We start from the raw sequence: 17,961 nt of genomic DNA on the forward strand, positions 1-17,961 counted from the left end.
CAAAAGAAACAAAATCAACTGATAAAGCCCAATACAAATTATTACAAACATCAAATGAAACACAATCGAATGCCAAAGTCATACACACAACTATCAAAAACATCAAAAGGTGCGCAAATTAAATGACAGTCCAATACACAACTATCACAAACATCAAAGAGCACACGGTCAACTGACATCAAGGTCTACTAATACTGATATCATTAAAACTGGGAAAAGGGTCGAAACCTCTTAATCTTATGTAAAAATGAATATTTCTTTAATCATATGTATTTTTCCTCCAATTAAAATTATTTTGCTATAAAATCCTTTTGTTCTACGTATTTGGCACTCTGAAAAAGTAATAGAAACTACTGCGTACTTATCATCGCATAAATATGATAACGCTTTTCTTTTGCATGAAGATGAAAACCACTAACAAAATCTTTAAGTTAAGCATGTGAGGAGACCTAGTGAATAAGACACTGCGGATACAATGAACTGACGGGGCGTATAAAATCCATTGAAACTAATGCAAACAGCCATGGAGACAATTTAAATTATCTGCTTCATACATAACAGATAAGACAATTGAACTCTATAGTGATAAAAGAAAGAAAGAAAACTTATCAAATGGGGGCCGTGCTTAACCGGGAGAAAATAAAATGGTTTTTTATAATGAGTAGATATTGAAAGTTGATTAACAAGCAAAAGTAAAATGAATGAAGAATGTTTAATGTAAGAATGTAGCTTGCAGAATACACGTTAGTGATGAATGGTACCCGATAATAATAATAATAATAACAATAATTAGCAACCGAAACTACACTCAAAGACATTATTAATGAATATCAACAGCACCATCTTTTTACAGTGGTATATATTTATAAATTCAATAAATCAACAACACCTGTATCTGTAAATTAAAACTATATAATGTATTAATGCAAAAGTGAAATTAAAATATATAATAAAATGCTTAAACTCATGTATAGTCGTTTCCACAGACGTTGTGCGCTTGATTCTGGGCAATTACTCTCATCAAATTCAATTTAAGAATGTAACCATCAAAATAAAAAGCAATATTTTTCTTGCTTGAATTAAATTAATATTTCTTATGGTACATGTACAGAACATTTAGTAAAAGGGAATCAGTGATATCGAGATAATTATCAGTGCAGGGTAAATGCACAGAACTAGCTTTACTGGAATATTATGTCAAATAATAACCATAAAAGTGTGTGCTGTGGACGAGACCATGACGAATCGTTTGTATATGTATGTATTAAGGGACGATTGCCTTGTGTTATTCACTAAATACTTTTGCCCTTCCTCTTGCCTTCATACATCCGCATTTCGCCAAGATGTAATTACCTGTGCATGTTGTGATACCGAAAATAACAACAATAAATATAAGAGGTTACATTGATGTTTCTTATGTTTATCAATGATATAAAGACAAATATTTATGAACTACCCAAAAGGCACAGATAGAGCAATCCACGAAAATGTCATCACCGAAAAGCTTAAGGGACTATATTTTGGAAAAGCAATATATATATATATATATATATATATATATATATATATATATATGTATATATATATATATATATATATGCATCAACATATCGATGGTTTCTTGGCCATTGTGTAGTTCGCCTGTACGAGCAGCGTGATATCTGGGCCAGTGTGTAGTGTATCTCTTATTGTAGACACAAAATTATGTCTTACCAGTGTATAGTGTATCCATTATTGCAAACACGACACTGTCTTTTCCATTGTGTAGTTCGTCTGTAATTATAGAGAACATATGATTTCCTGGCTAATGTGCAATGTATGTATAACTGGAGACATGTTTTGATGTCTTTGGTAATGTCTAATGTCATTATAGTTGCAGACATGGCATATTGGCTAATGTGTTATGTATGTATGATTGTCGACATTACATCGGGTAATCTGTGGATAAATATACACATTACATATTAGCCAATATGTGTAATGTATGTATAACTGTACACATGGCACGATGCATTGGGCAATGTGTAATGCATGCAATGCATGAAAGTTTGACTGACCTTTCCAGATTAACTCAAAGCTGACGTCGCATGACGCAATACTCGATGCATGCAAGAAAGGGAAAAAATCTTTTCACGGTCTGTTTGGTATTGGCATTAAACCGAATGGTTTAAATCCTTTGGTTGCTGCAAATGTAATTAAAAAGGTAATTTTCCCTTCAATGTTTTATGGAAGTGAATTATGGTGTAACATTTCAAAAAGTGACCTCGCTTTATTGGATAAAACTCTGAGGTATTTTGCCAAACATTTACAAGGTTTTCCAATACATACAAGATCAGACATTGCCCTGGGAATGCTAGGATGGACATCAGCGCAGTCCGAAATTGATAGAAGAAAATTGATGTTTTTACACAGATTGTGTTTGATGCCTAACAATGTACATACTAAACGTGTGTTTAACGTTGCGTTATTTCACTTCATTCTGAGCGGATGCATGTCAAGCTGCGGGTTAATTTCAAATTTATATTATACCTCAAAGAAGTTTGACTTGCTCGGGTATCTAACTGATTATTTACATTATTCTGAAATTCCACATAAACATAATTGGAAAGAAATTGTAAGGTCAAAAATTGTTGGTCTTGAAAATAGCCTCTGGAGAGTTCGTATGTCTAATCAAGCAGATTTTGATAGATTCTCTTCGATACACGAATACTTACGACCTGCCTCAGTGTGGCAGTGGGCTAAAACTAGACAACACACTAAGGTATTTACATATGTAGCTAAACTATGGGCTGCTGTTCCACAAACACAGCTTGATATGTGTATTAGATGTGGGAATGTTTATACAGACTTGATACTTCATTGTTGTGTTAGTTGTCCTTATATGTCGAACTTTCGAAATTCTTTCTGGGATTTCCTTACTGATAAATTTCCCCTGAGCCTGCACATTACGTTATTTAATGCAGAAGATGAGCTGCAACTACAATATCTTTTAGGTAAAAGGTTACCATCAGGAGTAATCGACAAAGAAAACTCCAAGCTATTCGTCCTGTATGCAGCATACTTTGTCATGCAGTGTGCAGCTATCTTCTGTAAATAAGGTACTGAAACTTGCAACTTATGAGTTGACGAACACTTTGTTGATTGATATTGTGTAAGAATTTGTATTGCAATATAGAATATTTTTTTTTTTTTTTTTTTTTTTTTTTTTTTTTTTTTTTTTTTTTTAATATATTTATTGATTGCATTCAGATGATTTATTCTTATATCATGTAATCTTCCATGGAAGGAAATAAAGATGATGATGATGATGAAAGTTTGACTGACCTTTCCAAAAGCTGCAAAAAATACATTCTGAAATATCAACATATACTCTCTGTAAATGCATTCTTAACATAACGTTTCCAATACTCATCTCATTTTGTTGATTTAGCACCACTATAGCATAATCTCATTGGTCACATGACATTGAAGGACACATGTATAATATCTGAAACAACACAATTCTCTTTTGACAAACCCACTGAAGCATTAAAGTCATGAAATTCTTTAATAGTTTTACACTTTTCTCGCTGAGGCTAGCAAAAGTTCAAAATTGTTACATTGGTTTCACACATTTAAATTAATAAAAATATTGATTTGAAATTCTCTATTTATGGGTATGTGTAATGAAAGCTTCTATCACCAAGTAATGTCCACAGTCTATCATTGTATGGCCGATAAAAGTCTTGTAACAGTTTTCGTGTGGCCGGTAACATGGCAAATGTCTTTGTTCTTCGGTTCAGCTTCTCTTTGGCTAGCATACTACTCAGAGGTGGAAACTCTGAATAAAAAAGAAAGTTTATGGGGAAATTTGTAAAGTATGTAGATAAAAATTTAAAGAGATTACTTAAATTACATGAAAATCTGAAACACAATTTTTTTTAAATCGATGATAGATACGGTATGAAAAATTGCAATCTTCTATCTGTAATGACAGAGAAAAAAAAGTCTCATGGCACAACTTAATCCTCTTGACTATGACAAAATCAATATTTGGCTGAGGCAGAAAGGCGGTCAAATGAGATATTGTAAATATATTATTCCAAAAAGATGCAATTTGACGCGTTTCGTTGCAAACGAAACATTTCGTATAATAATGCTTGATGTTGTAATGTACTTTTCGCATTAGTTACCGTCCTTTGTAAACCTAGTCCACGATACCATTTAGTTTGGGTCATATATAAATGGTACAGTCCTTTGGATAGCCCAGTACACTATATCATTTAGTTTGGGTCATGTCTAAATGGTACAGTCCTTTGGATAGCCCAGTGCATGATATCATTTAGTTTGGGTCATGTCTAAATGGTACAGTCCTTTGGATAGCCCAGTACACTATATCATTTAGTTTGGGTCATGTCTAAATGGTACAGTCCTTTGGATATCCCAGTGCATGATATCATTTAGTTTGGGTCATGTCTAAATGGTACAGTCCTTTGGATAGCCCAGTACACTATATCATTTAGTTTGGGTCATGTCTAAATGGTACAGTCCTTTGGATACCCCAGTGCATGATATAATTTAGTTTGGGTCATGTCTAAGTGTTACCGTCGTTTGTAAGCCCTGTACATGATATCATTTCGTTTGGGTCATGTCTAAATGGTACAGTCCTTTGGATACCCCAGTGCATGATATCATTTAGTTTGGGTCATGTCTAAATGGTACAGTCCTTTGGATACCCCAGTGCATGATATCATTTAGTTTGGGTCATGTCTAAGTGTTACCGTCCTTTGTAAGCCCTGTGCATGATATCATTTAGTTTGGGTCTTGTCTAAATGTTACCGTCCTTTGGATAGCCCAGTACACTATATCATTTAGTTTTTTCATGTCTAAATGTTACCGTCCTTTGGATAGCCCACTACATTATATCATTTAGTTTTTTCATGTCTAAATGTTTACCGTCCTTTGTAAGCCCTGTACATGACATCATTTAGTTTCGGTCATGAATAAATGTTTACCGTTCTTTGGGTAGCCCAGTACATGATATCATTTATTTTCGGTCATGTCTAAATGTTACCGTCCTTTGTAAGCTCAGTCCATGATACCATTTAATTTGGGTCTTGTCTAAATGTTACCGTCCTTTGGATAGCTCAGTACATGATAGCATTTATTTTCGGTCATGTCTAAATGTTACCGTCCTTTGGATTGCCCAGTACGTGATAGCATTTAGACATTCACGAAACTAAATGATATCCATCGCAAATTTTAATAATTTTTAAACGCATATATTATATTAAACAGTGTTCCTGTGCCTGTAAGTAAGTCTATCTCTTTGAATCTCTTTGGTTGCCCCTGTACGTCAGTGCATCCGTGGATCTTTCTGGCTGTCCGTCTGTCCATGACAAAGGTTGTCATCGCTTCAATTAGTAGACCTTAAGACAACTTTTACGGCTCTATATGTGGTTGGTGTAGATGCTCAATGCAAGTTGGTTTCTTTTATCTCTGACCCATTTGGCCGCGAGATATTTCTTAAAATATTGTCGAAAACAGCTATGGCTTCCTTGGAGAATCCCACATCCAAATAGGGTGTTCTTTTTATATCTGGTCCATTTTTCAGGACACTGACTGAATCATTGGCAAAACATCGATATTTGGGGAATTTAGTTCCTCGTCGGTTTTCCTCCTATACTGGCTGAAGGATTGTGCTTTAACTTTGTAGGTAAGATATGAATTTGGTGTGAATAGGAAGTAAGGTCACTGTATTTTGTTTTCTTCTGTCCCACCTGGAGGAACTTTTCTTGAAATAATTTAAAGAAAGGTGGCATTGTGGAAAGTGTCTTCGTCATTGCTACTCCTCCCACACCGGTTGGAGCATTGTACCGTAACTTTGTTGGCTTGGTGTGTGGCCGTCGCAGTAACATTCACAGTTTTCCTTTGATCCGTCATGCGGAACATTTCAAAACAAATTGTGAAATGAATGGTATTTTGTGAATTCATAAATTTAGTTCATTATCGTTTCTTTTAAACAATTTCGAAAATGGGGAATTTAGGGAATTTAGCTAAAACATTCATAAATAATTATGCTAATTTCACTAGACAAACTGAAATATATGTTGCAATTTATTTAGTCCTTTTTCGTTATAACGAGACATAATATAACTAAATTTCAATTAACAGGAATCGTTAACAGCAATTGCAAATATTCGTAATGTGTTCCTGAAATAGGTCCCCTCAGAAAGAAATAAAAACACTTTGAAAATATCCACCATGCTTACATGAGTTGGTAAAGTAAAGATGCTTTGTTGCAGATTCAAATCTAACTTACAAACAGATTTTGTTTAAGAAGCTGACAATACAATTGTGCAGATCACTCAACTTTAGAATAAGGGAAGTATGTATTATTTTTATCTATTCATCATTTTCTGCTTCATCAACAGAATATTCTATTACTGTATTCGGTTGCAATAGATTGAAACATGGTTATATGTCTCCAATGTGCCATGCAATTACAAAGAATAATTATTCCGATTGAGAAACAACAACATTGTTTAAAGAATACAAACATATGTAAGTGGACTGAGTTTTATAAATAATTCACTCATTCGGAACTTACCAAGTTGAAGAAAGTCAAATACTTTGACCAGAGTATTCCTGACATCTTTTATGTAATCTTCTGTTTTTAAAAATAAAAACTGATGGCGAGAAAAAACTCGAAACCAGTCTGCAATATGGACCGCATACAGTCCAACACGTATTCGATTCTGCAATACACGGGATAAATTAAGGCTATCGATATGTGGCATTCAGTATGTTTTAATTCTCTAGTATGTACGTTATTTGATCTGATTTGGAAAGTGTACCATAGTTGTTTTTCTCTTCAAACATTTAGTGAAAAGCTAAAATTTTAAACAATTTACTCTATATTACTGATATAACAGTAGTAGCAGTAACAGTAGTAGTATTAATAATAGTTTTTGACCTATAATTATAGTTGCATTGCTTTATAGAATTTATTTAAATTCGTACATTATAATAATACATTTAATGCCAAAACAAACTATGGAAAATCATGCGTTCTTTTATGATATTAATGCTATAAACAATGAGACGGAACAAAAATCGTATTTTGAAAAATTAAAATTATGAAGATATAGTAAAAACATTCTAGTAAGACCACTAGTCTTTGTATATTTTATATATATATATATTTGAAAGTTACCTTGATTGTTGTGATGGATTTGTTATAGGCACACCCTCGTTCAGTGTTGTATTTCAAGCAATCTTCAAATTTCTTCACAGCATCTACAACTACATTGTGAAATAACTCTTTACTAGTGTCGTACTTGTACTGGTCACTGAAGTATAGATGCCCTGAGAGCAGTCTGCAACAGTCAAAGAATTCAGTCAACTTAACGATCGGAAAGCAAATACCAGACGCGAATTGGGTGGGGGTTCCGTTTGTGATAGCAACTAGGTAAAACGTCAGTGGGATGAAACTGCTGGGGGGGGGGGGGGGCTTGGGACTAAGTGTTTCCATTACATATATGTAACTTCTTAATTGTAAACAAAAAAGTACTTCCTTTTTAAAATGTTGTGCTTGTGTCGCTCTCATTTAGTAGAAGTGGCCCGTCGACTCTGCCACCTCCCACCCCCGATTTGCCCTATAATACCACAGGAAATTGGGGAAATATTTCCTGAAACTGCGTAAAGTACTTTTTGGACTTTAGAAAGGGACAATAACAATTTATACTTTGGTAATTAATAATAGGAATCATTATTCTTTCTGTAATATTTGTAAATTTTTAAAGTACTCCTGCAGTCACTCATTTCTGTTCATAAGTATTTATTAAGGCATTTTAGTGTACCTGTTTACATCTTTGCGTCCTGATCACTTAGGAATACTTCGTCACGGAAATTAACTAGTATGCAATATTACAATGGTGGTAGAATCGGAATATATATTAACACTCTGCTAAGACAAAAATGTGCACAAATATATAAGATATTCAATTTCAGAGACTTTGTGTCTTTTTGGCTTGTTGGACTAGAATGATAATGTGGTCGTGGTGTTTAGACTAACCATGACTAAGTATTTGACATGCCACGACTTGTACTAAAATGAGAATGTGCTGGTGTTGTTTAGACTTAACTTGATTTGGTATTCGACATGCCATGACTTGTACTAAAATGAGAATGTGCTGGTGTTGTTTAGACTTACCTTGATTTGGTATTCGACATGCCATGACTTGTACTAAAATGAGAATGTGCTGGTGTTGTTTAGACTTACCTTGATTTGGTATTCGACATGTCATTACTTGTACTAAAATGAGAATGTGCTGGTGTTGTTTAGACTTACCTTGATTTGGTATTCGACATGCCATAACATGTTGGACTAAAATGAAATTGTAATGGTGTGTTTTAGACTTACATTGATGTGGTATTCGACATGGCATCACGTGTTGGAATAAAATGATAAAATGTGATGCTGTGTTTTTTAGACTTTCCTTGATTTGGTATTCGACACCCTATGACTTGTTGGACTACAATGATAATGTGGTGGTGTTTTTTAAACTTACCTTGATTTGGTATTCGACATGCCATGAAGTGTTGGACTAAAATGGTAATGTGGTGGTGTTTTATAGACTTACATTTATTTGGTATTCGCCATGCCATGACTTGTGGTACTATAATGATAAATATGGTGAAGCTTTCTTAGACTTACCTTTATTTTGCCAATACAATTTGGACTAAATGATACATGTAGTGGTGCTTTTAGACTTACATTGACTTGGTATTCGACATGCAATGACATGCTGAACTATAATGATAAATGTGGTGGTGATTTTCGACCTACTTTAATTTGATATTCGACATGCGATGACTTGTTGAACTATCATGATAATGTAATGATTTTTAGACTTACCTTGATATGGTATTCGAGATGTCATGACTTGTTGGACTAAAATGATAAATGTAGTGGTGTTTCTTAGACGTACCTTGATTTGGTATTCGACATGCCAGTATAAGTTAGACTAAAATGACACAAGTGGGGGTGTTTTTAGACTTACCTTGATTTGGTATTCGACATGCCATGACTTGTTGGACTAAAATGATACTTTGTTGGTGTGTTTATTTGTAGATTTTTACCTTGATTTGGTAATCGACCTGCCATGACATGTTGGACTAAAATGATACATGGGGTGGTGTTTCTTAGACTTACCATAATTTGGTATTCCACATGCCAATATAAGTTGGACTAAAATGATAAAAGTGGTGGTGTTTTTAGACTTACCTTGATTTAGTATTCGACATGCCATGATATGTTGGACTCAAATGATAATGTAGCTGTTGTTAGATTTACCTTGATCTGGTATGCTGTTTTTATTTACCTTGATTAGATATTCGACATGCCATGACATGGTGGACTAAGATGATAATGTATTGGTTATTTGAGTTACCTTGATTTGCTATCTGACACACCATGACGTGTTTGTTTCAAATGATAATGTTGTGGTGGTTTTAAGACTCATCTTGACTTGGGTTCGACATGCCATGACTTGTTAGACTATAATTATAAATGTGGTGGTGTTTTTTAGGGTTATCTTGATTTGGTATTCAACATGCCAGTACAGGATGGACTAAATGATTAATGTGGTGGTGTTGTTTAGACTTACATTGATTTAGTAATCGACATACCATGACTTGTTCGACATAAATGATAATGTAATGGTTCTTAGACTTACCTTGATTTGGAATTAGACACGTCATTACATGTTGGACTAAACTGACAATATAGTGGTTTTTAGGCTGACACTGATTGGACTAAAATGATAAATGTGGTGTTGTTGTGTAGATTTCCCTTGATTTCGCAGTCGACATGCCATTTCGTGTTGGACTAAAATGATAATGTGGTAGTTTTTACACTTATCTTTTTTTCGTATTCTACATGGCATTACTTCTTGGACTATGGTGATAATGTGGTCGCGTTTTTTAGGATTACTTTGACTTGGTATCCGCCATGCCTAGACCTGTTGGACTAAAGTGATAATGTAGTGGTTTTTAGACTTACCTTGATTTGGTATTCGACAAGCCATGACTTGTTCGACTAAAATGATAAATGTGGAGGTGTTCTTCAGACTTGCCTTCATTTTTTATTCGACACGGGATGACGTGTTGGACTAAAATGATAAATGTGGTGGTGTTTTCTTGACTTACCTTGATTTTGGTATTCGACATGCCATGACGCCTAGAACTAAAATGATAATGTGGTGTTGTTTCTTTAGACTTATCTTGACTTGCTATTCAACATACCATGCCTTGTTGGACTAAAATGATAAATGTGGTGGTGTGTTTTAGACTTACATTGATATATTATTCAAAATGCCATGACTTGTTGGGCTATGATGATCATGTAGTGGTTTTAAGACCTAGCTTGATTTGATATTCGACATGCCACGACGTGTTGGACTAAAATAATATTTTATTGGTTTTTAGACGTACCTTGGTTTGGTATTCGACACGCAATGTCTTGTTGGACTAAAATGATAATGTGGTGGTTTTTAAACTTAGCTTGATTTGGCATTCCACATGCCAATAAAAGTCGGAATAAAATGATAAATGTTGCGTTGTTTTTAGACTTACACTGATTTGGTATTCCACATGCCATGACGTGTTGGACTAAGATCATAATGTGGTGGTGTTGTTTAGACTTACCTTGATTTGGTATTCGACATGCCAATAAAAGTCGGAATAAAATGATAAATGGGGTGGTGTTTTTAGACTTACTTTTATTTGGTATTCGACACGCCATTACTTGTTGGACTAAAATTATAAATGTGGTGGTGTTTCTTAGACTTACCTTGATGTGTTATTCGACATGCCAATATAAGCTGGACTAAAATGATAAATGCTGTGGTGTTTGTTAGACTTACATTAATTTGATATTCCACAGGACATGATGTGTTGGACTAAAATGATAAATGTAGTGGTGTTTTTAGACTTACCTTGATTTGGTATTCGACCTGCCAATACAAGTTGGATTAAATGATAATGTGGTTGTGTTTTTAGACATAACTGGATTTGGTATCCACATGCCATGATGTGTTGGACTAAACTGATAATGTAGCTGTTGTTAAACTTACCTTGATCTGGTATTCGATACGCCATTACTTGTTGGACTAATGTCATTGTGTAGATTTTATAGACTTACCTTGATTTGATATTCGACATGCCATGATTTGTTGGACTAAACTGATAATTGTGTTCTGTTTTTTTTTTACTTACCTTGATTTGGCATTCGACATGCCGTGACGTGTTGGACACAAATGATAATGTGGTGGTGCTTTTAGACTCTTCTTGACTAGGTATTCGACATTCCATGACCTTTTCGACTATACTGATAAATGTGGTGGCGGTTATTTTTAGACTTACCATGATTTGGTATTCGACATGCCGTGACTTGTCGGACTAAGATGATAATGTAGTGGCTTTAAGACGTAACTTGATGTGTTATTCGACATGCCATGACGTGCTGGACTAAACGATAATGTAGTGGTCTTTAGATTTACCTTGATTTGGTATTCGACATGCCATGATGTGTGGGACTAAACTGAAAATGTAGCTGTTGTTGAGACTTACCTTGATCTGGCATTCGATACGCCATTACTTGTTGGAATAAAGTCATTATGCAGATTTTATAGACTTACCTTGATTTGATATTCGACATGCCATGATTTGTTGGACTAAACTGATAATTGTGTTCTGTTTTTTTTTACTTACCTTGATTTGGCATTCGACATGCCATGATTTGTTAGACTAAACTGATAATGTGGTTCTGTTTATTTACTTACTTTGATGTGGTATTCGACATGTCATGACGTGTTGGACTAAAACGATGATGTAGTAGTTTTTAGACTTACCTTGATTTAGTATTCAACATGCAATGACTTTGTGGACTAAAACGTTAAATGTGATGGTGTTTTTAGACTTACCTTGATTTGGTATTCGACATGCCAATACAGGCTGGACTAAAATGATAAATGTGATAGTATTTGCTAGAACTACATTTATTTAGAATTTGACATGCAATGACGTGTTGGACTAAAGTGATAAATGTTGTTTTATTTGTTATACCTATATTTATTTAACATTCGACATGCCATGACGTGTTGGACTAAAATGATAAATGTGGAGATATTTTTAGACCTACATTTATTGAGCATTCGACCTACTATGTCTTGTTGGACTACAGTGATAAATGTGGTGGTGTGTTTTAGACTTACATTGATATATTATTAGACATGCCATGACCTGTTGGACTAAAATGACAAATGTTCTGGTCTTTAAACTTACCTCGGTTTGGTATTCGACGTTCCATAAAATGATAATGTGGTGGTGTTTTTTTTAGACCTACCTTGATTTGGTATTGGACATGCCAATACAAGTTGGACTAAAATGATAAATGTGTGGTGTTTTGTAGACTTATATTGATTTTGTATTCGACATGCCGTGACTTGTTGGACTAAAATGATAATGTAGTTGTTGTTAGACTTAACTTGATATGGTACTGGACATGCCATGAGTTGTTTGACTAAAATGATAAATGTTGCGGTGTTTCTTAGATTTACCTTGATTTGGTATTCGACCTGCCATGACGTGTTGGACTAAAATGATAAATGTGGTGGTGATTGTTAGACTTACCATGATTTGGTATTCGACCTGCCATGACGTGTTGGACTAAAATGATAAATGTGGTGGTTATTGTTAGACTTACCATGATTTGGTATTCGACATGCCTTAACGTGTTGGACTAAAATGATAAATATGGTGGTTATTGTTATACTCACCATGATTTGGTATTCGACATGCCATGATGTGTTGGACTAAAATGATGATGTAGCTGTTGTTAGCCATTACTTTTTGGACTAAACTCATTATGTAGAATTTTTAGACTTACCTTAATTTGCTATTCGACATACCATGACTAATTGGACTAAGCTGATAATGTGATTTTAGGCTTACCTTGATTTGGTACTCCACATGCCATGACTTGTTGGACTAAAATGATAAATTTGGTGGTGTTTTTTGGACTTACGTTGATTTGGTATTCGACATGCCACTACACGTTGGACTAAAATGATAAATGTTATGGTGTTTTTAGACTTACTTTGAGTTGGTTTTCGACCCATAATGACTTGTTGGACTAACTTGATAGTGTAGTGGTGATTATTGTGGACTTTCCTTGACATGGTATTTGACACGCCGTGACTTGTTGGAATAAAATGATAATGTGGTGGTGCTTTATATAGACGTGTGAGAACGTGCGTGAAGGAGATATTTAAATAGCTAAATGTATATTCAGTAGTTCGGAATTTTAATTTATATCTCTAATATCAGTGAAAAACTTGCTTTAAATATTTATCATCTTTACACACATCTCACGCTGTTCTCTGTAAATGTTAATTGTGACTCGATTTGAGGATAGGTAACTACTAAATTATAGCTAAGTTTAATACCGTCACGAAATGCACATAACCCTAATAATCTAGCTTTTCTACAAAAATACTACTAAAAAACAATCGATGTGGGCATAAATATAGTTTTATGTGTAATAAAAACAAATGGTCTGAAGTGCAACAACTCTTCAAAAAAAAACATTCAACACAATTTTCTTCCAATATGTTTACGGCATTTGAATGCTTTTAGTAAAAGTTCACTGGACAATTGGCATATATTTTCAGATTTAAAAGGGGTAATATTAGTTTGTTATACATGTGCCAGATAAAGTTACAATTTGTCATAAGTACCTTTCGACAGGGTCTCTAATCATGACGATAATTTTGATTTGGGGTATTAAGTGGTGCACGTGATCGGCGTTGGTGTATTTAGGTTCCCTGAGGTTTGAGTTTTCAGGCAGTTGGAACCATTCGTCATTTATCGGCATGGTATTGGAGGAACCTTCACCTTCAAGAAAGAAAATATAACGTTTACCTTTACAACCACTAAAACGTAAACTTAATAAAAGCTAAATGTAATTTAAACCAACGGACTCTAACCCCATCCACCCCAATCCTGCAATCTCTGACCTATCTCCGTCTTCAGGATCATACCCAAATTGCCAACAACCCCAGAGCAACAAAACATAATCTTTAAGGTAAGTGGTAACAAAATAGACACTTTGCATCCATCTATATCACCCCTTATGGGAGCACTCCTCTGTTTCTCTTTTACACGTTCCTAATTCGTGGTGATCATACACTTATGTGCAAATACCAGATATACAAAATCTGAGAGTAGAAGTGGCAATAGTTCTAAATTCTGTATAAAAATATTTGTAAACTAATTCAATGTCTCAGGCGAACGTATTCTCTCCAAGCCTTTATGCAAAACAATATAATCCCATTAATTTACAGCTACTCAACATATTTGTTATTGCTCTATTCAATTGTACATGTTGATGACTTTAGAAATTGTAACACAAAATCGTAACCTGTAATTTTGTCATGGTAATGTTCCCCATTTCTACTATCAAAATGCTTTTCAATGTATCTTGTTGGCTCTGTGAAAAATTCCAGGTAGGTCTCCAATAACCATGTCCCGTCTTTCTCTGAAGGATGAAAATTTATCAAATTAAAATAGGATCACATTAGGCCATTCTATCAAAATTTTATATATATGTGTGTGTGTGTGTGTGTGTGTGTGTGTGTGTGTGTCTAAATTGCCAAAACCTATGATACAAAATTAATGTAAATACTCACAGCTTAACTTTAACTCTTACCGTTTCTTTATTTTGTGGCATCTTCAAATACATGTAGAAACATTTACCTTATTTTACTAGATGATGTTAAAGGCAGTACTTCTAGCATACTCTATATCCTCGATATGCCAAACAAACTTTCAGCAGGTCACAATTATTGAATACATATACATATAACCAATTATTTCTTTGGAAAGCTCCTCTTCTGAAGTTAAATACACATTATATATATATATATATATATATATATATATATATATATATATATATATATATATATATATATATATATATATATATATATATATATATGTGTGTGTGTGTGTGTGTGTGTGTGTGTGTGTGTGTGTGTGTGTAGGTAGGTAGGTAGGTAGATAGACAGGTAGGTAGGTAGGTTTCACTTTGCTTCTGTGATCGTTCACGGTACGAATACTGTAGTTGTCAGTCACAATGCATACCTGTTCGTGATACCGGCGGTCTAATTGTTGGCGTGTCATCATCTGGGAATCAAAAAAGCATCCTCTTCATTACTCGAACCATAACGGAACGGGAATAACGAGTTATATATTCGCTTTAATGGCGATCTTCAAGTTTCGCGGCACCTCTTTTGAAATATTTCCATTTCTTTACACATGGCCTGGCGGACCAATTGTATATGACAAGGAACATTGGAACATTTGCTTAAAATGCATCAGAAACTTCTGATCCATTTTCTATTAGAAATAGTTTCCAAATGAAATATTTTTCACATAGTGCCAGGTGTTATATAGTATTCAAAGATAATTTTTTCTCCCCTTGCAACTCTAATTATCTAAACAAATTAGTGTCAGAATTGCAAAACCGACCAGACTGAACTTTAATTCGAATTCGAACAATACACAGATTTTTCAGTTACAAATTTAACACGGATCGTGATCTATTACCCCATAATATTGCATGCACGACTCATTATGTATTATGATGTTATCCCACATGAATCGCTCCAGATAATGAACCTTTTGATTAGAATATTATTGTAAATAGTAAGTGGTGACTAGGTAACCATTCTGAGTCTCGACTGAAAAATCATTACAAAATCTACATTGAATGAAGCTATGACTCTGCTGATTTATCATCGTTTCCATTCATTCAATAGTGGTGCTATGCTGAGAATACAAAACTAATCTGATTGATGAAAAATACGAATGGCAACGCAAATCAAAATTTAAAAAATTAACTTTTTTCTAAACATGTATTTAATAAGCGTTAATATTTCTACAATATTTTCCTACGTTTATCCAGAACAGTAAAGTCAGCATATTTAGCTCTATCATTCAGAGTAAATTATTGACTTCTTCTATAAATGTGAGTAACAATTTTCATTCCAGTTCTAACCATTGATGTTTTCCTAAGGTGTCCTAACATAACCGAATTTCTTCAGTATGTAAGATTGTTGAATGGAAAATTAATGTTCAATCCGTAACAAAATGGTTATATTGAAAACAAAAATCAATGTTATAACAAAACTCAGCGGATGCTTGGTTTTTCAAAATGTCCACATGTTCTTCAAAATATGTTATTTAACATCTACAATTTAAACAAACAAGCCAGAGAAAAGAAAAACCTGATTCACTATTTCCAAAAAATATGTGGTGGTGTCTATCAAGAGAACAACAAAGAGAAACAAAAAAGATTAACACATGGAAAATTATTAAACGCATTCGTGTAAAATCTGCTGACAACTATACATTTGGCGCAAATATATTTCATTCAGCATTGTGCAACTGTTGTTATACTAGTTGGAGTAAGATAATGCGCAATAACACAAAATGATTTCAGTTCGTGGTTCTTTCATGGTTTCATCTTAATAATGTTATTGAGGCATATCTATTCATTACATACACTGAAATATATCCAGTTAACCAATTTATTTATTAAAAAGGTCCGAACTAGGATGTAATGTATAGATAATGTTGCATTGTAAGACCATAGGATATTACAGTACATTGTGCATTACAAAATACATTACAATATACATTACAATACACTTTACAATATGCATTACAATATACTATACTCTCAGTTTGTTTCCTTTGTACTTTTGTCGGTACTTGGACATAAAAAAAATCATCCAGATGTTCCTTGAGATATTAAAGTTATGTATATAATGCGTCAGAAAAGACCTAACTGTCCCAGTATCCAGGTTTTAAACATTGCTTTTCATACTTCTGCGATATTTAGTTTCCTATTTGAAGACAGTTTATTGGATCAACCTTGATAAATATATTTGACCTTGGTGAAACACGGCAATTATTTCTAGCAGATCATGTACAGTTTACATTGCATTGCCATCCCTTGTATTTTCTCAAAAGCCATTAGGCATAAATTTGAATTAAATGTCTCATCTGCGTATTTAAAACCCGTTATAGTGTGAGAAAAGAATATTTAAGTACGATTGTATGCAGTGATGAAAACAAAGAAAACCAACTGGAGAGAGAGTGGGGGGGGTGGAACGAGTTTCGAAGTAACTGAATGCTTTGGGAGATGTTACCGAGAAAATGTTGCATAATCTAATTTCATTTGCATAATTTAATGTGTAAAGAGGACTTGCGTTTGTCTGTCTTGATAGAAACGAAAACTTACAGAATCTTCTGTTGTCAAAAAACATCGGCTCCTTTTCTGTTGGATGTACCACAATATCTGGATGCTGTATCATCCTGTGCCAGAGATCTGTTGTACCGCATTTTGGAAATCCAGCGATGATAAAATATGGAAGACAATATAAACGGTCTCCAGAGTCTTTTGTTATGTTGATTCCTTCATATTCGTTTTGATCTGCCTCACTTACAGAAGGAAACTGGGGGTCACTTAACAGTTTTATGTTCTGATTGAAACCACGACCAGTGTTATATCTTTTGATGTTTTTTGAATTATGGGGCAGTCCTTTCCAGTTTCCATCACTGACATTCATTTGTGTACCCCACGTCGCTTCTTTTTTTATGAAACACGGATTTTTATAATTTGGCAAGAAATCAAATTTGGGCTGGAAAAGTACAAATATGTTTGAGTTGAAGCATTGTAGCAGTCATTTTAAATGTTTGATTTTAACTTCAAATATTTATATTTTCGAAATTACTTACATGTATACATGATAAATCAGAAAAGATGGTGATTTTGGAACAATCATTATTATTAAAATCAGATCTTTCACCAACCTACGTGAAGATCTGGCAGCGACCGATTAGGGGTTA

At 34.0% G+C, this 17,961-nt stretch overlaps 1 protein-coding gene across 1 annotated transcript; it reads right to left on the bottom strand.

Moving 5' to 3' along the window:
- Nucleotides 1–1,648: 1,648 nt before the first annotated feature.
- On the bottom strand, nucleotides 1,649–17,738 carry LOC149799241 (carbohydrate sulfotransferase 15-like). The gene is made up of 8 exons (XM_089958171.1): nucleotides 17,354–17,738; nucleotides 15,190–15,231; nucleotides 14,465–14,581; nucleotides 13,782–13,938; nucleotides 7,196–7,358; nucleotides 6,590–6,737; nucleotides 3,325–3,820; nucleotides 1,649–2,057 (listed from the first exon to the last, which is right to left on the bottom strand). The coding sequence occupies exons 1-7, from the start codon at nucleotides 17,679–17,681 to the stop codon at nucleotides 3,651–3,653; spliced, it is 1,125 nt and encodes a 374-aa protein (XP_089814297.1). The 5' UTR covers nucleotides 17,682–17,738; the 3' UTR covers nucleotides 1,649–2,057; nucleotides 3,325–3,650.
- Nucleotides 17,739–17,961: the final 223 nt, after the last annotated feature.

This window comes from Sinohyriopsis cumingii, chromosome 5 (genome assembly GCF_028554795.1).
Source record: "Sinohyriopsis cumingii isolate HCF-2022 chromosome 5, ASM2855479v2, whole genome shotgun sequence".
Taxonomy (NCBI): domain Eukaryota; kingdom Metazoa; phylum Mollusca; class Bivalvia; order Unionida; family Unionidae; genus Sinohyriopsis; species Sinohyriopsis cumingii.

Bases quoted from the DNA above. Each gene is read 5' to 3' on its own strand.
- LOC149799241 (XM_089958171.1), bottom strand. From the start codon at position 17,681: ATGAATGTCAGTGATGGAAACTGGAAAGGACTGCCCCATAATTCAAAA. The intron at 15,232-17,353 runs GTAAGTTTTCGT...TTTGATTCCCAG, and splicing joins TTTTGACAACAGAAGATTCT to ATGATGACACGCCAACAATT. The intron at 6,738-7,195 runs GTAACTTTCAAA...CGTGTATTGCAG, and splicing joins AATCCATCACAACAATCAAG to AATCGAATACGTGTTGGACT.